Source organism: Dreissena polymorpha, chromosome 3, assembly GCF_020536995.1.
Source record: "Dreissena polymorpha isolate Duluth1 chromosome 3, UMN_Dpol_1.0, whole genome shotgun sequence".
NCBI classification, from domain to species: domain Eukaryota; kingdom Metazoa; phylum Mollusca; class Bivalvia; order Myida; family Dreissenidae; genus Dreissena; species Dreissena polymorpha.
The window spans coordinates 24,070,529-24,097,987 of NC_068357.1; the positions used below are offsets into that span (position 1 = coordinate 24,070,529).

Consider the following 27,459-nt stretch of genomic DNA (forward strand, 5'->3'; position numbering starts at 1 on the left):
GGATATATGTTTACAATGTTATTATTTCTTATGTTATTATTTTTACAGTTACAATTATTTATCTTCCACATACGTCACATTTGTTATGTTAATATTGTGTGAAACACAGTAAAAACTATTATTACTATTATTATTATTTCTTGTGTCGATACATTTCTTTCCAATATAATAAACACATTTAGTATTAAGATACTATGCTACAATATTTCTGCAATAAACCTGTGACAATATAGGAGTAAAATCACATAATGTTATAAGGTTTAACAAACAAGTAAATTGTAAACAGACAATATAAATAATTTGGCATCAGGATAATTACATGATGACTTTGAATATTAACATTATTAAATTATAGAAAAACTTACATTATTAGAACACTTCCTGTACACAGCCAAACTTATTGCGTGGACAACATTATAAACCTAACTCATTTGGTCTTTATTACTAGAATGTTTTTACTATTTTGTGCAACAATCAGCCTACTAGTTCGTTCACTGTAGTAAACAGAGTATGGATAATGCAGACCATTCTCTTCGGAAGCCAGGGTCACCATTCCTCGCTCGCCATCAACCTGGACTAGGTTGTTTGATCCCTCCCCACATACCAGCAGCTGTCCTGCCTCTGACACGTGTACACCTATAGGGTTAAGAAGTGCAGGATCTTCCAAGGATGACAGGACAGTCCCATCCACAGACAGGGTCAGGAGCTTGTGGTTACTACGGTTGGTTACATACAGCCGTGATCCATCGGTACTCACTGCGCATTTGTAGACTAGAAATAATGAAATACACAAAAATGAAGTCGACAGTAGCAAATGTATCAAGTTGATTCTTGTTATGGATCAACAAGACGGAGGCATCATGCACATTATCTTCACCAAAGCATATGGTCAACTTTGAAATTTCGAGAAAATCATGTCGGTAAATATTTCAATACAATTAGAAATTAAAATACAAGTTTATAAACTTTAATATGTTCTGCTTGGTTATTTTCTTTCAAAGCTAATTGCACAAAAACGCTACTTAATTAACTGCTCTTATATAAGACAATGGCGTGCTACATAGAATAATTATAGCATTTTATCATTCGAACGAAAATTAAAATATTTGTACTGAACTCAAAGTGAAGCAACATTATTATTAAAGAAATACACTTAACAGATTTTCGTAACATTCTATTAATAAAGAAAGATTTCGACGTAATAATGTATCTCAGAATACAATGCATCTTGAATATATAAATGTATCTATTTAGAGTATAACATGAAATATCTTTAAAAAAATGAATACGGCGTTGATTGTGGTTGGAGTTTATGAAAGGTAAAGAGTTCAATGAATGAGATCAACGATAGCGAATGTCTTTCTGTGCAGTTCTTAGCTGCATCACACGCAGTACGGGATGTTACGCGGAGTTTTCGCGGCTTATTTTACATTATGACATATTGCTGGTCATAAACCTATAGATACAAAACAGAAAACCAAAAGAAGAATGGAAGTGAAATTAAAACAGATGAGTCAACCGGCCACACGCGAAGTATCCGTACAAATTTTAAATATTTATACGCGCGTTCTTCGAACAAACCTGTTTTAGTGGTTTGTCGGGCATTGCTATTTGATTCGATTATTAACAGTATCGAGAATCATCGCGCTCATGTTTAATACATTAATCAATATGGTGGAATAATTCTTGTAAAATTAATTAAAAATAATATTTATCATGGTATTGTTGAAAACACATTAAAAATCTATTATTGACATACCATAATTATAACGCTGGGTATCTTCATTTAACATCTTTCTGGTCGAAAGAAAATTCCAGTTCAGCTAGTTCACGCTATAGCGTCTTTATTATATAACGATTATTTTACTGGCCGCGAACTCCGGTCAGCACATAAGGTAGTCGTGAAGACGCAGCGATGACCTGTATATAAACTCTGACATTCACACACACACTAACCGCGAACTGACCCTGATACCTCGCGGGTTGAAATGCAATGCACTAAGTGAGGCCTCCCTTCTACTGCTCTTTATACTTTTACATGTTAACATGTTGACAGGAATATGAAAGTTAGTACTAAATATGAGAACATACCCTTTAAGTACAGACGTTCTCGCGCTGACAATCCTCTGAAAATAAAAGGTGCACGCACAAACTGTATTGATGTCGAGATTGAATGTAAAACTGTGCTATCTATTAAGCCTTTTCATTAGAGATTAAATTGTTTCATGCTGAACACGCAGTAAAACAATGTTACAAAGACGCGGACATGTTTCCAATGTTCTGGTCGTATGCTCAAATCAGCCTATGGGATAAATGAAGTGTATTCTCTTGTCAATTTAAAACTCACTTTTTACCAAAACACACTTTTAGCGCACTTAAAAGTGCGTTAATTCTGTGTTTTTTTTGTTAATATATGTGTTTCAGTGTTCAGAAGTGCATTTAAGTGCGCATTTTGTGCGTTTTTTCTTTCCAAATGCGTTATTTAAGTGAAACAGTTTGTTTTTTGTGTGTTTTCTTCATATGTAAGTGCGCTTTTGAGTGTAGGTGTGAGCAGAATGTGTGTTTTTTATCTAAGAAGTGCGTCATTTATCAAAGAAGTGCGTCTTTTATCTAAGAAGTGTGTTTTAAGATTTACGGATGTGGGTTTTTTCTCACAAAAGTGTGTTTTTCTTTTTTGATGTGCGTCTTTTATAAGCATAAGTTGGTCTTTTATTTCATAAGTGCGTTTTTATCATATGATCTGTTTTAAAAGGATTTATCTAAAAAGACACATGTTTAGCACACTTCTTAAAAAGTGCGTCTTTAACAGCCGTTTTGTTGTACAGAAATTGAACAAGAAACAAAATTGTTGCAGGCTCTAACAATTTATTTGCATCAAATGAATAAACATAGACATATACCTCAGTAACCTGTTATAATATAAGGTGAAGTTTGAATTCAAAGCGGTTACAGGTGGTGCATATGAACCTGTTTACTGTTAATATACTTTATAATACAATTTCAATGCATATAACATTGCTTTCGTTTTAATCTCAAACATTTCTAAAAATGTCCACCTAAATCAGGCTGTGGGTAACTAATTAAAAATATTGAAATTGTAAAAAATATTATGTGGGCTGGATAGTATCAATTATATTTCCTCTACATAAATAAAAAATATGTATTTGAACTTTCTTATACTGATATTTATACCCCAATACCATTAATGTCTACCACATTGACTATTAACATACATTTTAAAAGGCAATTAAAATAATATTTATTATATTACTATTATTTGCTAACACCATTCAGCATGTTATATTAAAATATTCACAATTAAATATAATATGCAAGGGTGCTGTGTATTATTCAATAAATATTTTGGTGTTGAAATGACTTCCTTATCAGTGGATATTTCCCAGATTAAGCTGGCTGACACAGTATGGTGCATAATAAGCATAATAACCTTCTAGGGCCTAACAAAGGGGTGTTGATAGACTTTTGATTGGTTCAGGCACCATCTATTTGAAGACAAGCTGGTTACAGCAACTTACTTTGAGTTAAATTTTAGGTATTTTTTATTGAGCAACATAATGACTTATAATTCTAGTGTAAAATGTCTTGAAATACTTTCAGCATGAAGTATTGTGTGATGAAAACAATCAGTATTTACTACAGTGTGTAAATCAACAATAAGTTTGTTGCAAAGGAGATTCAAAGTGGATGGTTAAAGTGATATGGTCTAGTTCAGCAACTGCCTGTATTTTTGGAATACTGAAGAACAGTTGTAACAGGTTTGTATTTTCATTTCTGCATCCCTTTTTTATTTAGTTTATTGAATTAATTATGATCATTATCATATTTATGTATTGTCACTGGAAAATGTAAATGGATGAGTAAATGTAATGCAATTTTTAGGAAAAACAACACCATTTGAATTATTATGGATGTATTTTATGGTAATTGTCATCTTAAATGTTGTTTGTTTATACCTATTAATGTTCATTAATGAACAGTTTTTTCCCCCATATTAAATGAGAACTTTTATATTTTGAATTTGAAGGTTAAACCACAAGGTGAAATTTACATTGATCGGAAGATCCTTTGGAAAGAATGTGCATCATCGCCTGCTAAAAAGGGAGCAAAAGGGAGACTACCTGATGTATTGACTTTAATACCAGGTTTTACCCTGCACGAGCAGGCCAACTTGAGGAGAACAGGAGTGGGAAAACCGTGCCCTGTCCTTGACCAAGAAAAGCTGGATTTGTTGAGAGGTAAAACTATACAGGTTATTGCATTTTAAAGGTGTCACACTTCCGACAGTCCACACAGCCAAATGAGACCACGTATCATGGTACATTTTCAAACAGTATTTTCTACCAAACGTATTTTCGTTTAATTATTTATGAAAAGCGTTAAGTCACATGTGATCAGGGGATTAAAATTGCAAAAATAAACAACCAAAAAACAACAAGCAAACAAACTTGTTTTGATTTAAATTTATAATTTTTATAGCAACGAGATTACCATAACAGCAATATTTAACACTAACATTATAAAATATCTTTCAGGACCTGATCTCAAATGAGATCATGCCCGAGACGCGCCGCGTAAAGGCCATGCCGGTAGTTTTCAGACCTGATCAGCTGGTGAACTGCTCTATGAAGGGTGGTTCAACCACCCCCTAAGAGAGAGATTCGAGAGGGTCTCCCGATTGCCAAACGCTGCGCCATAGTTGGTATGATTTGTTTATTTTAGGGAAAAAGGTGATGTAAATAAATAAGTGTCCTATTGCCTCCATATCCATTTTGAAACAAACATAATGCAATTAATTCAAATTTGACTCTAGCACATAATCAGCCTTGCGATAATTTAATGCTAATGCTATAATTTTAGAGTTACAAAAAATATGTTTGTGTATAAAAAAGTTTTGGAGAATTTAACACAGACAGACAAAAATAACCTCTGAGTATAAAGTTAAATATAAACTTTCGTTTTGAACCATAAAAAAAATCAAGCCACAGTAACTTGCCTCCTTGTTTCAACAACATCTTTTGAAATCCTTCTAATGTAGATGATGTTAAAATGGGATACCTGAACTCATGATATTAATGTAAAAGTTTATTCCACCAAAATCAAGTCATTCAGACCGCGGTTGTGTGATAAAAATATAACCTTGAAACATAATGAGGTATTTGTGAATGCTTAGTTTAGTATCAAACAAAGTTTTAAGATTAAGTGAAAAGTTAACAAATCAGCATATATCATTCAATACTTCATTACAGAGCAGAGATAGATGCAAAGAAAACCGACCGTCGACCTGTGGCATGGGTTGAAAGGAAATGAGCGCCGCGCTCCGTCGCCTCAAAAACCAGATAACCGGATTATATTAATTTCTTTGTGTATAATGATTGTTCAACATGAGTCAACATTTTTCCGGTGTATTATTGTTATTATAAAGTATGCTATTATAAGTATGTTTATTTATAATTTAATAATGTATTTTTTACCAAATTGTCATCATTGAAATTAAATTGATCATGTATGTTAACAAATGGAATAATGTTGGATTATATTAAAGTGTAAAATGTATTTATCTTGTAATTATTTAAAATATACTAGTTAACCTACATTTTATTTTTGCATATCTGCATTTTAAAAATTTGACATCATGCAATGAATCAACTTTATTCAGGCAAAAGATGCACCTTAAACGCACATGTGTGCTTTTAAAAGTGCCTTTTTGGACTGCCATTCATGTGCGTAAAATGTGCGTTTTTATGTGGGTTAAAACTGCGCTATAAGTGAGTTGAATGTGTGCTTTTTAACTCACTTGAGTGCAGTAAAAACTCGCCAAAAAGCGCACATTTTACCAACATGTGTGTGGGAAATTTTATTTGAATTTTATTGGACAGTTACCAAGGTCAGGTAAGGTGAAAAGCTGGCGTATACAGCTATGCCGAAAAATAATGCTTATCGTGTGTAATGGTTTGCTCGATATTGAGCGCGAAACCACGTGCACTGCGTTATTCGTGTTTAAATAAGTTGCCATGCATTCTACGTAATATATGTTAATTACAAAACACAACAATATATACGTCGAGAAATAAGCACAGAAAAACCCAGTGAGCATCAAATGTTGTGCGAACGTTGCTGCAACGTAATATTTAGGTCGCAACGTCGGCAACCGAACGTTGCCGCAAAGTTGCATACAAAACATTACCCGGACGTTTCATCAAACGTTGCAGTTTGGTTGTCACAATGGTGTATATGAAAGTTTTCCCGACGTTTTTTCCAACGTTGCTGCAACGTTTTTTTCCAACGTTGCTGCAACGTTGTATTTAGGTTGCATTCAAACGTTGCAGTTTCCCAGTGGGCATCCAACATTGCTGCACCGTTGTATTTAGGTTGCATTCGAACGTTGCAGTTTGGTTGTACCAATGGTCTATATGAAAGTTTTCCCGACGTTTTTTTTTCCAACGTTGCTTCAACGTTTTTTTCCAACGTTGCTGCAACGTTGTATTTAGGTTGCATTCAAACGTAGTATTTCTTTTTTCAAATAATATAATAATAATAAAAACTATTTACTGCCAACCGCTCTTTCGAGTATTATCGGCAGATATGCACACTGTCGAGTCCGTTTCCTAGAAAGAACCAGTACTTGGTGTCTTCAGAGGGGATAATGAAACGCTCCCCGAGTAGGAATCGTACTTTATAATAATACAGTTCATGCATATGATTTCTTGTACATTTTAGAAATTATTTTTTTTTAATTTTACAAATCAGTTGCTTAAACTTTACGATGCTAAATATAAACTTTAAATCAAAATCGCCGGATAAAATATATTGCTTAAGTTGTGTTATGCATTAAAATGGTAGAATCTAGTTTCAAAGTTTCAACCCAAAATTAATAGTCAACATTTTTGTCATCAGTCGCCGTGGTGTAGTGGATGAGGTATCTGCCTAGTGATCGGGAGTTGGTGGGTTCGACTCGGGGAGCGTTTCAGGTAACTTTCTCTAGACATCAAATAATAGTTGTTTGTATGAAACGAACCCGATAATGTTCCATAACTGCCGAAAATAATCGAAAGAACGGTTGACAGTAAATAGTTTTAAATTTTTATAATATAAAAAAAATAATAGAATTTAAAAATACTGCGTTTTAATGCGACCTAAATACAACGTTGCAGCAACGTTTGGAAAAAACGTTTCAGCAACGTTTGGAAGAAACGTTGGAAAAACTTTCATTTGGACGCTTCGTACAACCAAACTGCAACGTTCGAATGCAACCTAAATACAACGTTGCAACAACGTTGGATGCCCACTGGGAATTAGGTCGTGATGACGACGTACGTATTCTGATAAGATCAACATTGTCATCAACACATTAGCATTTACACATATGTGTTCTTAATTATTTTAGGGGGCACTTTAGAAAGTGTATGAATATTAGCAGTAGTAGTTAAATCTTTCAGAATGAAGTGTGTATGAACTATCGCTATACGGATGCATATGATTAAGATTGGCATGTTGGTGTAGTAAAAGTCTAATTGAAGTAGGCCTGAGTTCAAGTAGTACTCGATTCGTTATCGAAGAAATATAGATAAAGAGGCATTGCTAACATTATTTCACTATAATTTCCATAAAATATCAATGCTGTTAGATATATACCTACCGGAACAGTTATGTGTCCTTTTAATACGAGGTAAATACCTTTAATATGCACATTGAAATAACAATTGATGTTGGTCGTTTTTATGGTGATAGAATGTGGAAACTCAACAAGCAATATTTCATTAACAGAGCACCTATAGGAATGGCGATCAAACAAACCACTGAAAATTGTTCTGTGAAAATTTAAAATTGTGGTCTTAGACTAAGCAACCACTGTTACGATTTCTATCGCTTCGCTGGAAACCAGTCACATCTCTTTGCGGTGGGTTTTTGTTTGAGTAGCAAATATTTGTCATCATACTTGTCAATATAAGTATGAGAAAACGTGGTTGATAGTTATAAGACTTGTTTGCCGATTTCAAAAAATGTACGGCGAGCGAAAAAATGCAGGGCAAGTAAATTGTCAGGCCTGCATGTTTTGTGAGTGAGTGGCTCTTAACATTTTAAAATATAAATATAGAAAGAATACGGGCGATTCAAAATTTATTTAGGACGCCGGAAGAAATGCACCGAGTTAAAATAATATGTTTCCTCTAGGTAGATCTACATGTAAGATATGCGGTGAAGGGTTTTAAGCTCTTGATCAATATAAATTTTATAATTGTTAGCCAAATCAGACATCATTTATTTATTTTATCTATCCGATGTTTCAATTAAGAACGCTTACCTGTTAATGAATCTGAAGTATCTTCGTAGATCTTCTTCAATGTCCTGCCATCCAGTGTATACTGATGCAAGGCAGTACCTGATGTCACATAGAGACTGCCTTTGCAAAGTGCGATTCCATAACAGTCATGTTTAAACTGAAGTTTCCTTATAACATATAGTTATTAAAAAGGGTGTCATTCAGTCTGCACACGACAAACAAGATAAGGCTATGATTAATATGGTGATGTAAAAGAACATCATGATCAGCACCATTCTCCTCATTCTCCTCCTCCACCTCCTAAGCATCATCATCATCATTTGTCAATAACAACAACAGCAACAAAAATCGTCATCATCATCACCCTTCGTCCTTGACTTCGAAAAAAACTCAATTTTAATTCTATTTAGAAATGACTTTTAATGATGTTTTTAAACACTGAAATAGATTGCGCAATAGTCTTGGTATGCTGTGCACGTCGCCGCTACATCCATAGGAAATCACTGCAATAAAACGTGCCCTTTCACGTTTTCGGCCTGTCATTGAGAACACTATATTTAGAATATTTAATCAACATTTCTGTTAAAATATCACAGTTTAATTGAGTTAACATGTTATATCTCGATAGTAATTTGTAATTGGTTGCTTTCTTGTGTGTACAATACAAAAAATATATACGTCGTCAGTCAACCATGAAATAATTTCAAACTCTGATATTTGTGTGATGTTTTGGGTGAACTTTGCCTAAATTTGCACTTTTCATATCATACAGTTTAAATGGGGAATCATTCTTAATATATTCCGAATTATTTTTACAAGACAAGTACATAATTAAATTAGAGAATAGTTCTAACATCACGGTATCCCTATGCATAGAGTGAGGCGTGTCATTGAATAGTTGACATACCATTACCATCTAAATATAAAACAATAGAGCTTACAAAACTAGTTTTCTACACAAACCGACGTCATTTCACGAAATTTACAAGGGCATTAAAATCTAACAGACTTTATAAATTATACAACGATATTTGTTTCCTATCCAAGAACACAATGGCACATAAATGCCTTTGGATAACCACATATGTCTTGTAATTACTATCACCTCAACTATTTAGCGTTCGCGAAACGATGCATAATTCTACTGATTGATTGCGATTTTTCTGAATATTAATTTGATAAATTATTATAAAACTTGAAGACCTAAAAGTGCTTATGAGTGGTATAAGGTTTATTGTCTAGGTCTGAGAATTATTTCACTAACGCAATGTATGATGAACAGTATCTGCTTACGTAAAACATAAAAAGTTTGATTTCTGATATCTTTTAAGTTTGCCCGAGTAAAGAAATAGTTCATCTGACCGCTGTTGAAAATGGCAATATATGCAAATAAACAAACAAATAACCACTATATGAAGTTTCATAACGATCAGGCTTGTGCTTTATGGTAAGCTCTTTAAACTAAAGCGAAATATTTTGAAAAATGATATAAAACCTTCATTCATTTATATATGTATATATCATTTTTAAAATACCGCCGGTCATTAGCCCCACAACGGAAGCATCATTCACTTGTTTATTTACAAATCTCCAAAAAGAGGTGGCACCAGTGATTAACGACCGTGTTAAGTGTTACCAGTGCAGACGTGGGCCTCCACTAAATGAGTTGTTTTGTCCAGATCAAAAGATTTAAAGTTTTTATCCATTGTGGATTCGCTTTCTCAATATGCTCGTTTAGTTGTGTGTTCTCACTGTTATATATTTCGCCTTTCCTCTTCTCGAAAAAACTAAGCCGACAAAATGTGCAACTTGATTTCCTTGTAAAAAAATCCCAAAAATTTTCAACAAGCTCGATATGTTGTTCTAAAATTGCGTACTTCAGCGGGTATGCCACTAATTTTCGGGGCCGACAGACCATAAACACGGACGCCATACAGTCAAGGGTTAAACCTACCCGATTTATAGCAGAAAGCTTGCAAATATTAAAAGCTTGAAATAAAGTTTGTTCTACTGCAGAATTCTAAAAAAATGAAACTGGAAAAGCAGATACAATAGACACACATGCACACTAACAGGTGCGTGCACTGTTACTGCCACATGACCCTGTATAATTTTTATGCATACGTTTAAGGGAGCTGACTGGTTTAAAGTGAGGTAAGTTGGCACTGACTTCCAAAATGACGTCATTTTGTGATTTTCGCCAAGGAGTAGCGTGTATTTTCACTCGGTAAGCCACTTTATATTTATACTTCTTTTTAATGTATACGCCCTTTCGACTCTACGGTATTTGTGATTCCCTTGGTTTTTTGTTTCAAGATCGTAAACGTCGGAATTAAAAAGATAATGATGGAAAATCTTCCAAAATTTTGTTGTTTCATTACTCGACCTTCGCGTTATTTGATATACTAATATCATTTTCTCTTATAGCACATAGAACTTGCGCATGTATATGATAAAACATAACAAATTCACGATCCGTTTATTACCGACGCGGTTTTATCTCTAAAAAATAATTTATTGCCGAAACATTCGTTAAACCCCCTTTCTGGAACTGACTTTCGTTTAAGCACTTGTTGGGACCCGACTTTCAAATGACAAACAGTTCTTTCATGTGTTACAGGGCTGGACACGAAATACCTTGTTATATCTATCCAATTCCCCGTAAAAGATCGATTTTTGCAAACCAGGTTTGTTTCAATGCTGGAATAAAATGCATCAAAATTAATCATTTATAAATCTGCTTCACTACACTCCGCCAATGACGGTCCCAGGCCCGCGCTGAAAAAAGAGGAGGGTTGTGCGTAAGGCTAGCCACCATAACCTGTTGAAACCTTATTGTTAAAGAAACGCTAAACAGAAGAACAACAGACATCACGGGCCTGGGATAATGTGCACCTCCAGCTTGAGAACGTATGACGCTAGGCGGTAAAAGCAAAAGTCAACTAGCAGCCGTCAGGCCGAAAACCATCGTCTCTGCAAGGACCACAACCACTACTGGTACATGGCATGTCCGAACCATTTACGAGACCGGGAAGACAGCACAAGTACAGCATCACCATCCCAGGAATCAGTGAGTGAAGATGGACTTGCTCTGTGCAGAAGCGATTGACTTCCTGTGAGTTACTGTTGCTTTCGGGGCATGAGCAAGAGGATGCAGCAGCACGCACACAGAGAGTAGCCCTTATGCTTTCCAAGTCGGCAAATAGAGCGTGGAAGGCGCACGGACCACGGATCATGATGGTCTTTTTCCTTACAAAGAAGAAAATGATCAACGTGGACATAAAACAGTGCTAGGCCCCGACGAACGATGGTGCAAAATGACTAGAATGACAACTTTTACCACAGACGGTCAACCATCATTCACGACAAACCAAAGACAAACATCATCAGTCTAATGGGTGCTTAAAACTCCAAGATCGGCAGTGACAAACGAGAATATGTGGAGATAATGGTGACGCAAGGGTTATGAGAGATGAAAGACAACGGTGAGAGATTCGCCGACCTGTGTCCACAAGTAATCTGGTCATTGGAGGAAGTGTTTTTCATCACGGACGGATACAAAAGGTTACTTGGGTGTTACCAGACCTGTCAACGGAGAGCAAGATCGACCACCTGTGCATCGCGAGGAAATTTGTAACGCTCTCTTCAGGATGTACGTGTCAAGCAAGGAGCAGACGTGGCTTCGGACCATCATCTCTTTTTCGTCCAATTAATACTGAAAAAAGAGTTGGACAGGGTGCCCAGCAAAAGCAAGCATACAAGTTCCGCTGCGCTAGAAGACACCTGGAAGCAAGAAGAGTTCATGGTCACTCTCTTCCACAAGTTCCAGGTCCTAGAGGAGCTGCTTGAAGAAGAAACGATAAGGCAGAAGTGGCAGAAAGTGAAAATAGCAGTGCGACACGAAAAACACAAAGCTTCAGTTTACGCATGCCCCCCCCCCCCCCCCCCCCCTGAAAACAAAACATCTCATCAAGTGGAGGCAATGGTACGGTTTTGCAATGGTCCTACGTAAGGTTAATTTTTGTTAACGTAAACCCCTATCAAAGTTTGAAGCACTTGAAGACCGGATTCGAGTTACAATCTATCGAAAACACTTTACAGGATGCAATATAAATCACACGATACCTAATTGATTAACGTGATAATTAACGAAACGAATGTAACTATCGTATTACAGTACTATTTTATTTGGGGTGAAATAAACATACTATGACAAGGCCAAGACAATATGTTTGCTATTTGAATCCATAACATTTTACATTGAAACGTTGTTTTCAAATCTTGTAAGTTATTTATAGGTAAAACACTTCTAGTCTGACAACGAGTTATCAAGTTATCTACGGTAACTTATCCGCCGTATTGATTTGTTTTTGCCTATTTCTGCGTGTTTGTCAGGCTAATGTACGAGTGCCATAAAAAAAATTGCACCAAACATCTATAAATAATTATTTGAAGACCTTTGCTTGCACTTAAACGTATAATGTATTTTTTTATTATGTACAATATTTAATAACATCCGGCGTAATAATGCTTATTTTGATCCATTAAAACAAAACTGTATCTCTCATTTGAAATCATTTTTGTTTTTGATACCATTTGCTTACGATCTAAAATAAAACCCCGTCAAAGTACTTGTGATCGTGAAGGTGACACAGTACACAACACAGTTCATTGTGGCCTTCGCAGAACAGCTCAATACGGTGATTAGGGTGTTGTTGGCAATTCTGCAAAAGATCCATTGCTGTCTTAACAATGGGCCACTTATACAGCTCCTTTCTTCCGAATGTTTGGTGTTTCTTAAACAGTTGCTTGTGATTATCGATACATTTATCACAGAATCCTTTTGAACATTGCTGACAGAACAACAAGGCCTCCTTGCTGACATTTTCCTTCTCGCAAACATTACAACAATTTATTTGCCATTTGTATCTTTATAGTTTATGAAGCTTTAAATATATTCAATGCCTGAACAGTACATATCCCGCTTTCAAAATATACGGAGATAAATAAGTCAAGCTCGATAGCTATGGGCTGATAACGTGTCACGTGATGGATTGTCATATAGCATTCATATACCATTGAGTCATTTCTTATGCAAACAAAGCGCGGGAGAAAGATCTGCTTATTCACTTCGTAACTCTAACAACATTCGCAGTATCCAATGCAAATCACAACTTTTTACTCGATCTTTCCTACCATCAACTATAAACTTATGGAACAATTTACCGGAATCGGTGAGAACGGCTCCTTCTCTCTCTGCTTTCAAAGCAAATCTTAGTAAAGATAAGAAAATAATTCCCCAGCATTTCTACGATGGGGAGCGGACATCTAATATTCTACATGCGCGTTTACGAATGCATTGTAGCAGTTTAAATGAACATTTGTACTCAAAAAACATTGTACAAAGTCCATATTGTCAATGCGGTGCGATTGAAGACACATATCACTTTTTCTTCAATTGCCCCATTTATGCAGAAAAAAGAGTTATCCTTTTTAACCAATCTGTCTAGATTCTTACCCATAACTTTGCAACTTCTTCTTTTCGGTGTTAAAGACGGCTCATATGAAGTAAATTCATTAATATTCAAACATGTTCAGTCTTACATCCGAGATAGACATAGATTCTAACCCATTTCTATCTCAGGAACAAACCATATTCTGCTAACGATGCCCCGTTCCCGCAACTGCTTCCTTTCTTACCGCAACTTCTCTAATTCTGAAACTTTACTCTTCCACTGCTATCCCTTTCCTTCTCCACTTATTAGCTCTTATGCTATCTACATTACTCTGTTATAATTTCTGTATTATAGTTTATATTAATTTTACATTTCTAACCAGTATGCAATAATCTATCACTGTAATATATTGTTCGTAATTTTGACATGTCTTTAAATAGTTGTTATACGTTTGGTTGTTTACACCATTACAGCAGCGCTTCTAACTGACAGAAGAGAGACATAGTATAAGCCTCGAGCTTCCTTCTCAATTCTGTCCAATTGTATTCTACAGCCTTTATGTAAAGCAATACTGCAAGTCTACCTGCCTAGCATATTGCTCAAATATAATATGTATGTTTGTATTGTATTGCTTATATGTACTTTCATTGAACTAAATAAATAGTGTTTAAACCAAAGCGCTGAAGGTACTGCAGTTGTTCGCTGTTGCATAAGTTTAGACGTAACTCACTTTTCAAAATTAAGTTATCGATTTTTTAATCGCAAGTTTGAAATAAAAACAAAACATTCGAACTTTTTGAGATTTAGGCTATGCGCACATGTCGAGATATGTGTATTGTTTAGCATCCTATGCATGTTATAGAGATAACTTAGACAAAATAACAACAGGTTCCTTTTTAGACTAAGCAAATATGATGAAAATTGTATTATGAGAAATTGTATTATAAATTCCAACAGTTACTAGTTTCATGTGACAAATCAATCATTTATAAAATCTTTTTTATCGGGAAAGCTTTTGTTATAAGAAATGCGATTCTTAATAATAGTAATCAATAAACTTCAGTAGCGCCATATTAGAAACTACGTGTTCATACTATCGATTGTATTTATATTCATTTGTATTATTAAATGACTACTATTTCTCATGTAATGTTATGTTGCTGTTCCTAATTATCTGACAGATAATAATGTGTGTTTTGAAGCATGAAGATGATCTTTTTGTGTATAAGTTTGAACAAAATGTCGGTCTGTCTATCAAATTTACAGTTTGTATATATAATTGCATACTTTCAATTATATTTTGCGATGGGTGTGAATGATTATATTGATTTTTTTACGATGCTGTAATAAAAATGTCTACTGCTTTTGCAGCTGAAGTTTATACGCTTCTACGATAAACAAAACAAGACACGCTATTGATTGGGTGTGAAATGTGCTTGTAAAACGTGAGAGTTTCTCATTACTGCGAGGACTGCGTATCGGTGGGTACGACGTATCGATATAATCCAAAACATGCCGAATAGCTGCCCCAAAACTTCTTAGTTCCGGTGCCGAATGTTTACAAGTGTTTTCACACTTTATTATAAACAAAAAATAACCGTTAAATGGCCTGTCTACGGGTAAGTTTGTTCTCGATTATAACAAAATACGATCTCAGTGTCAGAATCGTGCACAATTGCATAAGTTTTGTTAAGGATTGATAAAGAATTTCACGTTTTTCGATTGCTATTTTACCGAATAGAAACATGCCATAGTAAAATGACGTCACAAGGTGATGCGCGTGTTAGACGGTGCTGAAATTTTACATTAATGGGCATGCTACTACGATTCCTATTACTCGCTCAAACGTCATACCATTCAATTGAAATAAAATGTTTGTCTTTGCTGGGGTACATATTGTATTTGCCCTGTCTGTTTGTTTGTTGGTTTGTTTGCGTCAAACTTTAACATTGGCCATAACTTCTGCAATGTTTAAGATAGCAACTTGATATATGTGAAGTATTTAAGTGCCGGTTTCTAAACAATAATATTAAAAGTAAGCTATATATGTTGAATACGATGACCGGTTAAAAAAATAAGCACATAGAATACTGAATTGAATATTTTACGGCCAAAAATCCACATTTTAACACACAAAAACTATTTTATAACCCAAATTCCCTATAGCATTTGAATAACATTTTGTAATCCATGGCATTATAAAACAAAAGCTATACTTATTAAAAAGACGAATAATTGGAAGGTTAAGGACATAAAAAATAATGACTTAATTGCATATTTTAAGGCCAAAAAAATTTGACGAGAAAATCACTTTGTTTCTATGCCAAAATATGCAAGAAACATTGCATTTAGCATTTCAGTGTCTGTTTTTAAACACTTACTTTAAAAGTAAACTATATTTGTTGAATATGATGCACAATACGAAAATTAAGCACATACGAATATTCACTTGCATATTTTGCATCTGCAAATCCACATTTCAACAAGAAAATCACCAAAATCTAACCAAAGGTATGCAAGACAAATTGTTTTCTGCATTTTAGTGACAGGTTGTAAACAATGACTCCATTAGTAAGATATATATTTTTTTAAATAAGATGCACAATAAGAAACATTTTGAACATAAGCATTTCGACTTGCATATTTAACAGCAAAACGCCATATTTTAATAACAAAACATACAACTCTTTCACCAAAGAAAAAATGTAGAAAAAGCACAGTATTGATGCTGTTCATGTCTGGACTGCCTATTTCTTTAAAGCAACGTCATATTTTTTTGATAAAGATGATAAGTATGAACATGTAGTGCATAATAAGCTTGACTTGCATTCTTACGGCCTTATTGCCAGACATATGGAACATTTTCTACCCCACGGTATGCAACCAACTTTGTTTTAAGCTTTTTCAGGCCTAATTGTGACACACATTTTCCTCCAATATAGACATGAATATGCTGGAACTGTTTCCTGCATTGCTGGCAGATTCCAGAATGCAAAGTCAGATGCTGGAAGTACCGAGGCGGTACTTCGTTTAAACTATTATAAGTACAATATTATTGTGAACAATACTTAATCACTAATTAACATATGCTGCAATATAAAACTGTTTTTTTCATAGATAACAAAAACTTCAAAATGACTACACAAAACCTTTTTCAGTTATAGAGACTTTTAAAGGTTTGAGGTGTCTAATGCTCTCCAGCATTACGCCACACAATCTGTAAAATAGTGTTGCATAGGTGGGACGTTAACGGACTTAAAAATGATTCAATTGACATGTTATGCTAAATTATTGTAAAAATTCCTATATGGAGACACACATTACAGATAGATAGATAGATAGATAGATAATCTTTTATTATAGTGACATGTGTTTACGTACAGGTGATTAACAGACATATATACAATGCATACAAGAACACCCGGCCTAATAGGCCTATAAGTCACCTTAACAACAGTGTAAAATATAACGTGATCATTATTATACAAATAGACAATGAAATATTTGAGCAACATACTTAGTTCAATGAATAAGTTAGCATCTTCTATATAATATATGTATAAGAACATAGCAAGAGTTCAATGATAATATGATATGTACAATTTTATCATAAGTAAGAAGACATATGCCTGAAAAATGTGTAATTCGTAGTTGATACTTAGAAGCCCATTTACATAATTATATTATTTTAAAGTTTTAACTGACACAACATCATACAACAGATATTGTTACTTATATAAAATACTGCTTCTGATATAAAAAGCATTTACAACAAATTTCGCACACTTTCTTGGATGACATTTAACCAAGAGAACTAATTTATCTTTATTTGATTGACAGGTAGCATATTCTTCAGAGTTCAAAATGTTCCCAAATATAACTGATCTTGTGTTTTCATAAAGAGCACATTCAACAAGAAAATGAGTTTCATCTTCGACCAGTCCACTGTGACACAGCTTACACCGTCTTTGCTCGGGGGCTTCACCCACATACCTTCCGGTTTCGACCCTAAGTGGTAGAATTCCGGTTCTGAATTGCGCAAATAAGGCGCGTTCATTTCTTTTTAAGTTCAGTGTCAGATATTCTTCACAAACAAATTCAGTTTTGAAGGTTCTATATGTTCTTAACTTTGAAACACGTTCATAGTCTCTAGACCAAATTATTGAATAAAACTGAGTCATGCTTTCTTTAGCTAAATCCATTGGAATGGGGCGTTTACGGTTATAATAATCCGTAAGGTTAAGACTAGACATGACCGTTTTAAATTCACTACACCAGTTATTGTTATTTGATGAACTGTAATCCCTTTCAAATGCTCGTTTGGTTAATCTATATTCGTCAAGTTTTACAAGTCTATTCCAAAACCTAATCATTGCAAGCCATCTACGGTAAATGCTCGGTAACCACCCAATTTCACCTAGTAACGCTAATATAGGCGTAAATCTATGTACACCTAAAAAGTACCGTATTGCCCGGTGGTGAACATTTTCTGCTGATTGAAAGTGTTTAAATCCCCAAATGGATGCACAGTAATCCGATATAGGTATCACACACGAATTGTATAGTTTTTCATAGGTTTTAAAGCCAGCTTGTTTCATATTATGGATTTTATTTATAATAGACCCGAGAGCTCTCCCGGCACTTTTTGCGAGCATTTCACAATGAAAACTATAATCACGCTTTTCGTGCATAACTACACCCAGATACTTATATTTGTCTACAATTTCCAGCACATTTAATCCAATTTTGAATTCAGTATCTGTTCGTTGTGAGCGCCCCTTTCTAAAATGCACGACTTTAGATTTTTCTGTATTGATGAGTACCCTCCATCGTTTACACCAGTCATGCATTTGGTTAAGCATAATCTGAAGATCGGCCTCCGAGTTGGCGATAAGGACTATATCATCGGCGTATAGTAACATCGATGCAGAGCTTTCATCGATCTTGACCCCAAGGTCAAGGTTGTTTATTTCCGCTACTAGGTCATTCACGAAGACAGAGAAGAGCGTCGGCGATAAGTTGTCTCCCTGTTTCACGCCCTTGTCACACTGGAACCACTCTGTTAAACGACCATTAACCCGCACGCACGATACTGTTTGGCTATATATACTTTTTATAGAGTTATAGAGTTTTCCGTCAACTCCGTTTAGCAAAAGTTTGTACAAAAGCATCTCACGGTCGATAAAATCAAAACATTTGCGTAGATCTATAAATGCAGCGAATACAGAGTTATTGTCCCTTACAATACTGTCTAATGTGAAAACGTGATCCTCGCATGAGCGGCCGCTTCTGAATCCGTTTTGCTCTTCGGCAAGAATGTCGTTATCGTCTAGATAATGTGTGAGCCTCTTGTTAATAAGTGAACTGTATAGTTTACTGACACAGGACAATAAGCTTACACCTCTATAGTTCATTGGTAGACGAGCGTCAGTGGTCGAGTCTTTTAAGATTGGACATATTATAGATTTCCGCCAAATAGTTGGTATAATGTTGGTATCCATGACCAATTGGAATAGTTGCTGTAGCACAACAATAATTTCAGGGAATTTCAGAACATCGTAGGATATCTTATCGATTCCGCAAGCTGACCTTGACTTTGCCGCCATTACGATGTTTGTTATTTCTTCTAGTGTTATGTTACAGTTTAACTGTTCATTTTGCATATATAGCGGATCTGCCAGATTTAGCTCCAGCAACTGTTTATGAGCTTTGTTACGATCGAAAAATTCTTCGTCAAATTCACTATTATCGGTGGTTTGGTATAAGTTCTCAAAATCCGACCTCCATCGCTCGAACACCACATTACAACGAACATTACAAATAGCATAATTTCAGCTATGACATATACAAATGTCAATGTAAACAATATATTCCTACGTCAGAGATGAAGAATGCAAATTGCGGTCAGATTCAAAATCTTACGCGCCAGCCTAAGATGCTGGAACAATAAATTTCTCATATTCAACAATAGATTACTTCATTAAATAGAAGCTGGATCAACATGAATTACATCAAAGATATGGATAACTAGAGGAAAGCTATGCTTAATATACTGTAAGCTCTCTTCAATTATGACAAAAGCTCTTGTATTATAATTCGAACAGTACTAAGTTCGGACAGAGTCCAACAAGGCTATTAAAATATGGTGTCCGCCTAGCGAACTGGAGGTCACGGGTTCGATCCCCACAGTGAGAGCGTTCTTTAGAATTCCCCCATAGACACCAAGAACTGGTTCAAGTCCCAGGATACGGACTCGAACGCTCTTCAAATAAGCATAAGGCTTTCTGTGCAATCAAGCTAAAATAAATAGGTTTAAACTAATCGATTGATTTTACTATTAGTTTTATTGCCAGTTTAATAAACATGACATGCATGCCTAAACTTATAAACCAACTTCTCACAGATCGCAAGTTAAATGTTTGAGAATGAAACAAACCAATTATCAAACATTAATAACGATTCGTAACAAATAAAGAACTGGTCATTGCTTTATTTCTTTGTTATTGACATGTTTTTGCCTCCTGTCATCATCGATGAATGTTGTTTGTAATAAAGATTAAAATCAAAACGTTTGACCATTATTAATAATATTTACTTTATACTTGCGGAAGTAGTAAAATGCATGTCATTATCCTAGCATAACATGAAATGTACTACATTCTCCGACCATATTACTGAAATATTGTGGTTATGGTAAAACTTGTGATGAGAAGCGTTCACTTAATAAGACCCTTTTTGCGAGGAATTATTTGATCTGACACAATGAACTGGTCAGATTGTATATGTATATTTAAGTTAGCCTGTTTATGCTTACATTAAAAAGCATTAAATTATGCTTATTTCTTCACTTTGTTTACTAGTATATGTAGTCCTTTAAAAGCTATAGTCATGTATTTCTCTTGTACTTCACAAGTACGAACGCGTTGCAACTGAGAAATTGAAGAAAAAAACACAGTAATCATGAAAAATAGTGTTAAGATTTGGTGCTTCTTGAAAATTTATTAACACAAAATGCAACGACTTATTTAGGCAACACATTACGTTTATAATCTTAGTATTTTGACACAACGTTTGTAAGATAAGCTTGTCTAAATAACGAAACAATGAAATAACCTTAATAAAACCATAAAATCATATTAACAAAAACAGTAACTTCAATCACGACCACAAACACGCCCTATGCAATTTTATCGTGCATGAAAGCTTATATTTTTAGCTTCCATATTTTAAGATTTATTGCGCTGTGTTAATTTATTACATTTAAATTTTGTCCTGGGCACACAAGTTATCAATTTTTAAATTCGTACAAAGAAAGATTTGAATGAAAGGTAGTGCAAAGTACAGGAAACCTTACACATGCATTGATAATTGCACATGATTTTTCCTTGTGAATTGTGTAGCTGAAATTTCTTCATTGTTAAACCTTATAAATTATATAACATGAGGTATCAAGATACAAATTCAAAGGGTAGAAGCTTGCAGTCGGGAAACCAGTTCTTAAAATTGAACTCTGAATACCTTCTAATAACAGGCATGCTGGGGATTTATCAGACACAACATTGACATTTCTTGTTTCAAAAAGCTTCCGTGACTCCCTAGTTGCCATCAACAGTGGAACAAGAAGGATAGCACATAGGGTTTGTCATGTCTGAGATATGGCTGGCGTTAGACAACACACAGGGGTTCTTATTAACGGTGAAGAGGGCTGACATTGTCAGGTGAGAAACGTAAAGTACATATTTACAAATATTGAAGCTCAACTAGTCAACAAATAATTGCGCTTTCCTTTTTCCCATATGCCTTTAAATTGTGTTTTTCTTCTGTCGTGTTATTTAACAGTAACAAAGTTTTTCAACGGAAACTAGAAACATATACATATACTTGTAAAACACTGCAGTCTCAGATAAAATATTTTCAATGCTTTTTATGTATATCATTGAGATATATTTTTGTCTTACCAGGATTATGACAACTAAGTCCATCTCTGTTGTGAATTTTAAACACTTATGATTTTTTCTATGACCAAGTCATATTTGACACATTAAATGGCCGAGTGTATTCTAATTGTAATCTCGTTTCTACTGAATACTGATAATATATACACACCAATAACAACTATACACATCTACATTTATTACAATTTTAACATCCATCATATATACTCGTACAACATCACACAATGACAAGTATATTCATATCATAACATATAATCATACAGTACACACTAGGAAAATACACACATACAAAAAACAATCAACAGAGTAAAAAATAATTCTTACATATTCAAAAATACAATATATATTGACATTCTCTCTACCTTTTTTTGAAATCAACATATGGTGTTTCAAGTCCAAATGTGTACATACTATATGTTGGTTAGTGTTTCATTTTGAAGAAAATAGTTCAATGTTTTATCTAGATATCATGTCCAACTAATGTTCACACAATTCAAACTATTCCATCAAAAGTGGCACAGAAAGCTAGCTATGAAACCTCTGGGATTAGGCATGTCGGAGATTTGTCGGGTATTGTTAAGGTCTGTCTATGTAAGACAACTACACAGAATTAATACCAAATCTGAAGAGGATGATGTCATCAGGTGAGAAACTTAAAACACATTCTGATAAATAACGCGCTATTCAACATTTGTTTTTCGCTTTTCTACTTGCCTTACAACTTAGTTAATTTTTTCGACAAAGTCTTGTTATTTACCAGTAAATTAGTGTTTACTGGAAACTAAAAAGAGATACTATTACGAATGTGCAGCCCAAGATCTAATATAACATTCTCAATAATAGGTACGTTTTAGCTTGCTATATATTTGTTGGCAATCCCTGTATTATGACAAAGAAGTATACATCCCTGTTTTGTATTTTGAACACGTTGTATGTATATCTATGAATGTGTAGAACTTGAATTTTCCTTTATATTGTCAATGTAAACTCTTGCTGATTTTCTTACAAGACTGATCGCATACACAAACTAATAACAACTTTACACACATACGTTTAATAATTAAATTTTCATACACATATACTCCTACAAAATCACACTATGATACGTATATTAATATTGTTAAATATAATTATACACAACACACTAGTTAAATATACTCACATACAAAAACAATCAACAGAGTAGAAAATCATTATAACGTATTCAATAAAAACAAAAATATTAAGGTATTTTCTCTACCTTGTGTTTTTTTTTTACATCAAGAGATAGTGTTTTCGAATTCAAATTTTGACAAACTATGTTAGTTATTGTTTTCCTTTGAAGATAATAGTTAAGTAGTTTTATACAGCATGCATTAATAGTTTGTTTACTTTAAACATATGTATTTTAGATTTTATTTCATTGAAAGCTTAAGACTATCTTTAGAATGTTAATTGGTTTGGATTAAATCTTACAAATGCTTCCTGCTTGATGATTGATTGTATGAACTAGCCGGTGACGTGAAATACCCTATTTCCACTTCATAACCCGACCTTCATATTATATACAAGATAGTGTTCAATTCGTTCATTACGAAATATTAAAAAATGTTTTTATTTAATTAAGTGAATGCGAATCTTTTAATAAATAGCGTAATTCGGTATCTGTTCCTGTTTAATTATTTAATGCACTCATTTTGGATATGTTATTCCCAAGTTATTTTCATTGTAACATGTTAAGATCAATGTTCTGGTACAATTCAGCAATTTTAGTCCTTAAATGTAAAACATTTAGAGATTTTACAAAACTTGTTACATTGAGTGATCCTTATTTTCAAGATTGTTACTTCGTAATTAGTCATGCAATTTTAAAATAATTTAACAACAATTGACCATAAGTGTAGAAGATGTGTAACAGTTTGGGCAGTCACACAAAAGGCCGAAAAACATGTGCATGTGTTCAGCTTCTTAATTTATTACAAGAATATATATATATATATATATATATATATATATATATATATATATATATATATATATATATATATATATATACAGAAAAAAGGGTTTCATGAAGCGATATCGATTTGAAATGTTTCTTCTAAGCGATACCGTGTATTCATTTCGAGGTTCAACTACAGTTTTTAATTCCATTCTCAGAATTATGAATAAGAAATATCTTTTCAGAGTTTCAGTTTGTATGCCCCCGGTAGGTTGTCATATAGCAGGCGAATTGTCCGTCCGTCAATCCGGCATTTCGGCAATCGTTTTTTTTCGGAATTCGTTCCTTAACAATTTGAGATATTTACCCGAGTGTTGGTATGTGAGTCTACCTGCATGTGTTACCTCTTTTGAATAATATTTTTCCAAATTGCTTTCATATATTTTCCTAATTTCGGTATATGAGTCTACCTACAAGGGTAACAGATTAAGTTCGAGTTTCTTTCCAGTCCAATGATTTTTTGAAAAGTTATGTGCCTTGGACTTAACAATTTTCTATAAATTAAAATTTTCTGTTAAACGTTTTCAGATATTTGCAACATTTGTGGTGTGTGAGGCTACCTGTGTCTTTCAGGTCAAGGCTAAATTTGTTAAACGTATGTGGATTTTTTTAGGAAAAAGTGGCTGAGGGGGGCATCTGTTAGCAATGGATAAATATATTGTGTTTTTTTTTTGAGATCCTGTCTCAATGCTTTCGTGAATGGGTTTTATGATGTCATTAATATCAACATTATCTGTATTATATTATAGTCGTATAACAATAATTCAGGTGAGCGTCCGATTACCTTTTGAGATTTTTCTCACTACTTAATAACATTTCTTTTTATAACTGCTGCCGTATATTTGTAAATCTTACATTATATTAATGAAAATTAAGTCTAAACATATATTTTTTCACCATTATCGGATGTGTTAATATGTATACATCTATGTGGTTTTTTTTTGTGTTCCAACACGTTTTATTACAAGACTGAAAACAGATACATATAAACATACATATGCAACACAAACTATCATATAATTATAGACAGTGTCATACAAAGAAGTACAAATGCAAAACAATTAATGTCATAATGTATACATAAATAATTGTTGACAGTGACATACGAAGACAAAGCAATTAGCATAGAAGGTCGAAAACGATCCGTACCTTTACCATAGATAAAAGAATGACTGACACATAATTAACAGATATAGAAATAATGCTAAGCGTCTTAGACAATGTTTATTTTTATTTTTAATACTCTACAAAAGCATATCATTTCCTCAATACATTGGGTGAAAATATTACTTTTGTTTATAAACAAAATCACAAACCATATTATGTTGTTGTTAGCTATTACATAACAAATATTTACAAGGAACAAAACACAGCTTCATGTCAACAGACATTCGGAGTTTACAAACTAAAAAGAATGCTGTAACTATAAGACAGTTGCATGTAATTTTGTGTTGGAAAAACATTAAAAAGTATTTGTAGAGAACAAAAGAAGAAAACTAGATGTTCCAATATATATACATATTAATAGTATGTGTAAATTGTAATAAGCAATAAATATTATTTGCATATTCAGATGAATAGAAAGCATTAAAAGGCAAAAATAAATACATTTTTAAAATAAAGATATTATCCAGGGTATATACATATTAAGTACCTGTGTTTATAAATTGTAGTAAGCAAATAGTTTTTGCATATTCAGATGAAAAAATGCATAGAAAAACAAAAAAATAGGTACATGTAATTGTGTTGTATGACACACATGTGCTACCTATAATTTCTTTAAAGATTTCGATTTAGTCCTTTGAGTTAAAAAAAAAACAAAAAAACAAATATTTATACAAAGTTGTAAAGAACTACAGTATTCATTAAATTTAAATTTAAGTTTGGTCTACAATGGTAGTAAACAATTCCCATTCACTGTCAAAGGATTCTGTATTATTATTTGAAACTGACATCTTTGTTTTTTATAAGTTAATAAAATGTTTGATAAAATAGCGCAAAAGGAGCCATAAGTACATGAACCGCTTATTGTAAATGTATGTATGTTCTCTGAATTCCCTCTTTAACTTTATGCGAGCACACATTATATAGATCTACTTACACAAAGCCGTAATCCGTATTACAGAAATAACCAACTGCTGTAAAATCATGGATAGCATATATGCAATAAAGCATAGGCATGTAATTACACAAAAATAACCTAAAGAGCAAAACGGTTTATATTGTAGCAATTTCTTACGTTAATTTGTTGTTATATAAACTATTAAGTTTCCACGCACGTCATATTTGTTATGTTAATATTGTTTGAAACACATATAAACGCTATCATTATTAATATTATTTATTGTTAATAAAACATATTATATACCCGATATTTATAAAAAACATGTATGTATTGAGATACTATGCTACAATGTTTAAGTAATGAACATGTACACATATAGTGAGCAAATAGAATACGATTATGTGATAAGGTTTTCCAAACAAATAAATTGCAAACAGACAACATACATAATTTTACTTCATTGTTATTAGATAATTCTTTTTATATCCGATACGAATACAAACATTGTTGAATTAAACAAGAATTTCATCTTTAATGACAATCTTATGAAACATTACCTCGTGTGTATCACTAGGATGTTGTCAAACAGTCCGACAATCAGCCTGCCAGTACGTGCACTATAGTACACAGACTTCGGATGATAAATACCATCTATCTCGGAATCCAACACTCGTACCTCACCATCTATCTGGACAACAGTGTTTGAATCATGTCCCCAGACCAGGAGCTGTCCAGTCTCTGACACGTGTACACCTGTAGGTCTAATTAGTGCAGAGTCTTCCACGGATGACAGGACGGTTCCATCCCTAGACAGGGTCAGGAGTTTGTTTTTACTATAGTTGATCACATACAGCCGTGTTCCAAAAAAGTCACTCACTGCAAACTTGTACACTGAAAAAAAAACACCGGAGATAAACAACAAGAAAATGAAACTGTACGTAACACATAAATCTAGTTGATTCATTTGCTGGATCTAAAGTTGTAGAGAGAGATCTAGAGGGAGGGAGGGAGGGAGGGAGTGAAGGAGGGAGGGAGAAAGGGATAATGTATCTTACAATACAATAAGAATGTCAGCATCTCAGGCAGAGGAACCCTGTTTAGGGAATTACCTCGGTACCCCTTTTAAAGTACAGCTATTGGATTGAGTATCATTATATGTAATGAAAGCTTCTGAAGAATACACATTTTATTTATAACGTCATGAATTTAATGTTAAACTGAACACCGCTTACCTGACAGTGGATTTGAGGTATCTTCGTATATCTTCTTCATTAGTTTTCCATCCAGTGTGTAATGATACAACGCAGTAAATGTTGTCACATAGAGACTGCATTTACTATGTGCGATTCCAGTACACCTATGTTCAAATTTAAGTTTCCTGCCTTCCACTATATTTCTGTTGTTGACGTTGAGGAACTTGATCGTGCATCCTTCAGATGCAACAGCGACCTCATTAGGAGTTACATTGCATATGCCCAATGGTTTGGTAGCAAGGTCTAAGTTAAAAATTACTTTGTAATTTATATCCACCAGCTTCACTTTGTTATTATAATAATCCAACAAAAGGACTTTTCCACTAAGTAGCTCACACATGCCACATATTTCACAAAATTATGCCTGATCGGATATAAGTTTGACATTATGATGCGTTATCACACTACCCTTAACTATCTTGCCTCCTGGTAAATGTATTTCTGACA

The 27,459-nt window shown here is 33.9% G+C and overlaps 1 protein-coding gene across 1 annotated transcript; it reads right to left on the reverse strand.

The window, feature by feature from the left end:
* Positions 1–92: 92 nt before the first annotated feature.
* LOC127872090 (uncharacterized) lies at positions 93–27,031 on the reverse strand. Its single transcript, XM_052415420.1, has 4 exons — positions 26,992–27,031; positions 26,317–26,650; positions 8,324–8,469; positions 93–771 (listed from the first exon to the last, which is right to left on the reverse strand). Exons 1-4 carry the CDS (start codon positions 27,029–27,031, stop codon positions 428–430), a joined length of 864 nt encoding a protein of 287 aa, XP_052271380.1. The 3' UTR covers positions 93–427.
* Positions 27,032–27,459: the final 428 nt, after the last annotated feature.

What these genes read in the sequence shown, in the direction of transcription:
- LOC127872090 (XM_052415420.1), bottom strand. Translation starts at nt 27,031, where the DNA reads ATGAAGAAGATATACGAAGATACCTCAAATCCACTGTCAG. An exon ending in ATCCTAGTGATACACACGAG is followed by an intron (nt 8,470 to 26,316) that starts GTAATGTTTCAT and finishes ATATGTTATAAG; the next exon opens with GAAACTTCAGTTTAAACATG. An exon ending in TACTTCAGATTCATTAACAG is followed by an intron (nt 772 to 8,323) that starts GTAAGCGTTCTT and finishes CATTATTTCTAG; the next exon opens with TCTACAAATGCGCAGTGAGT.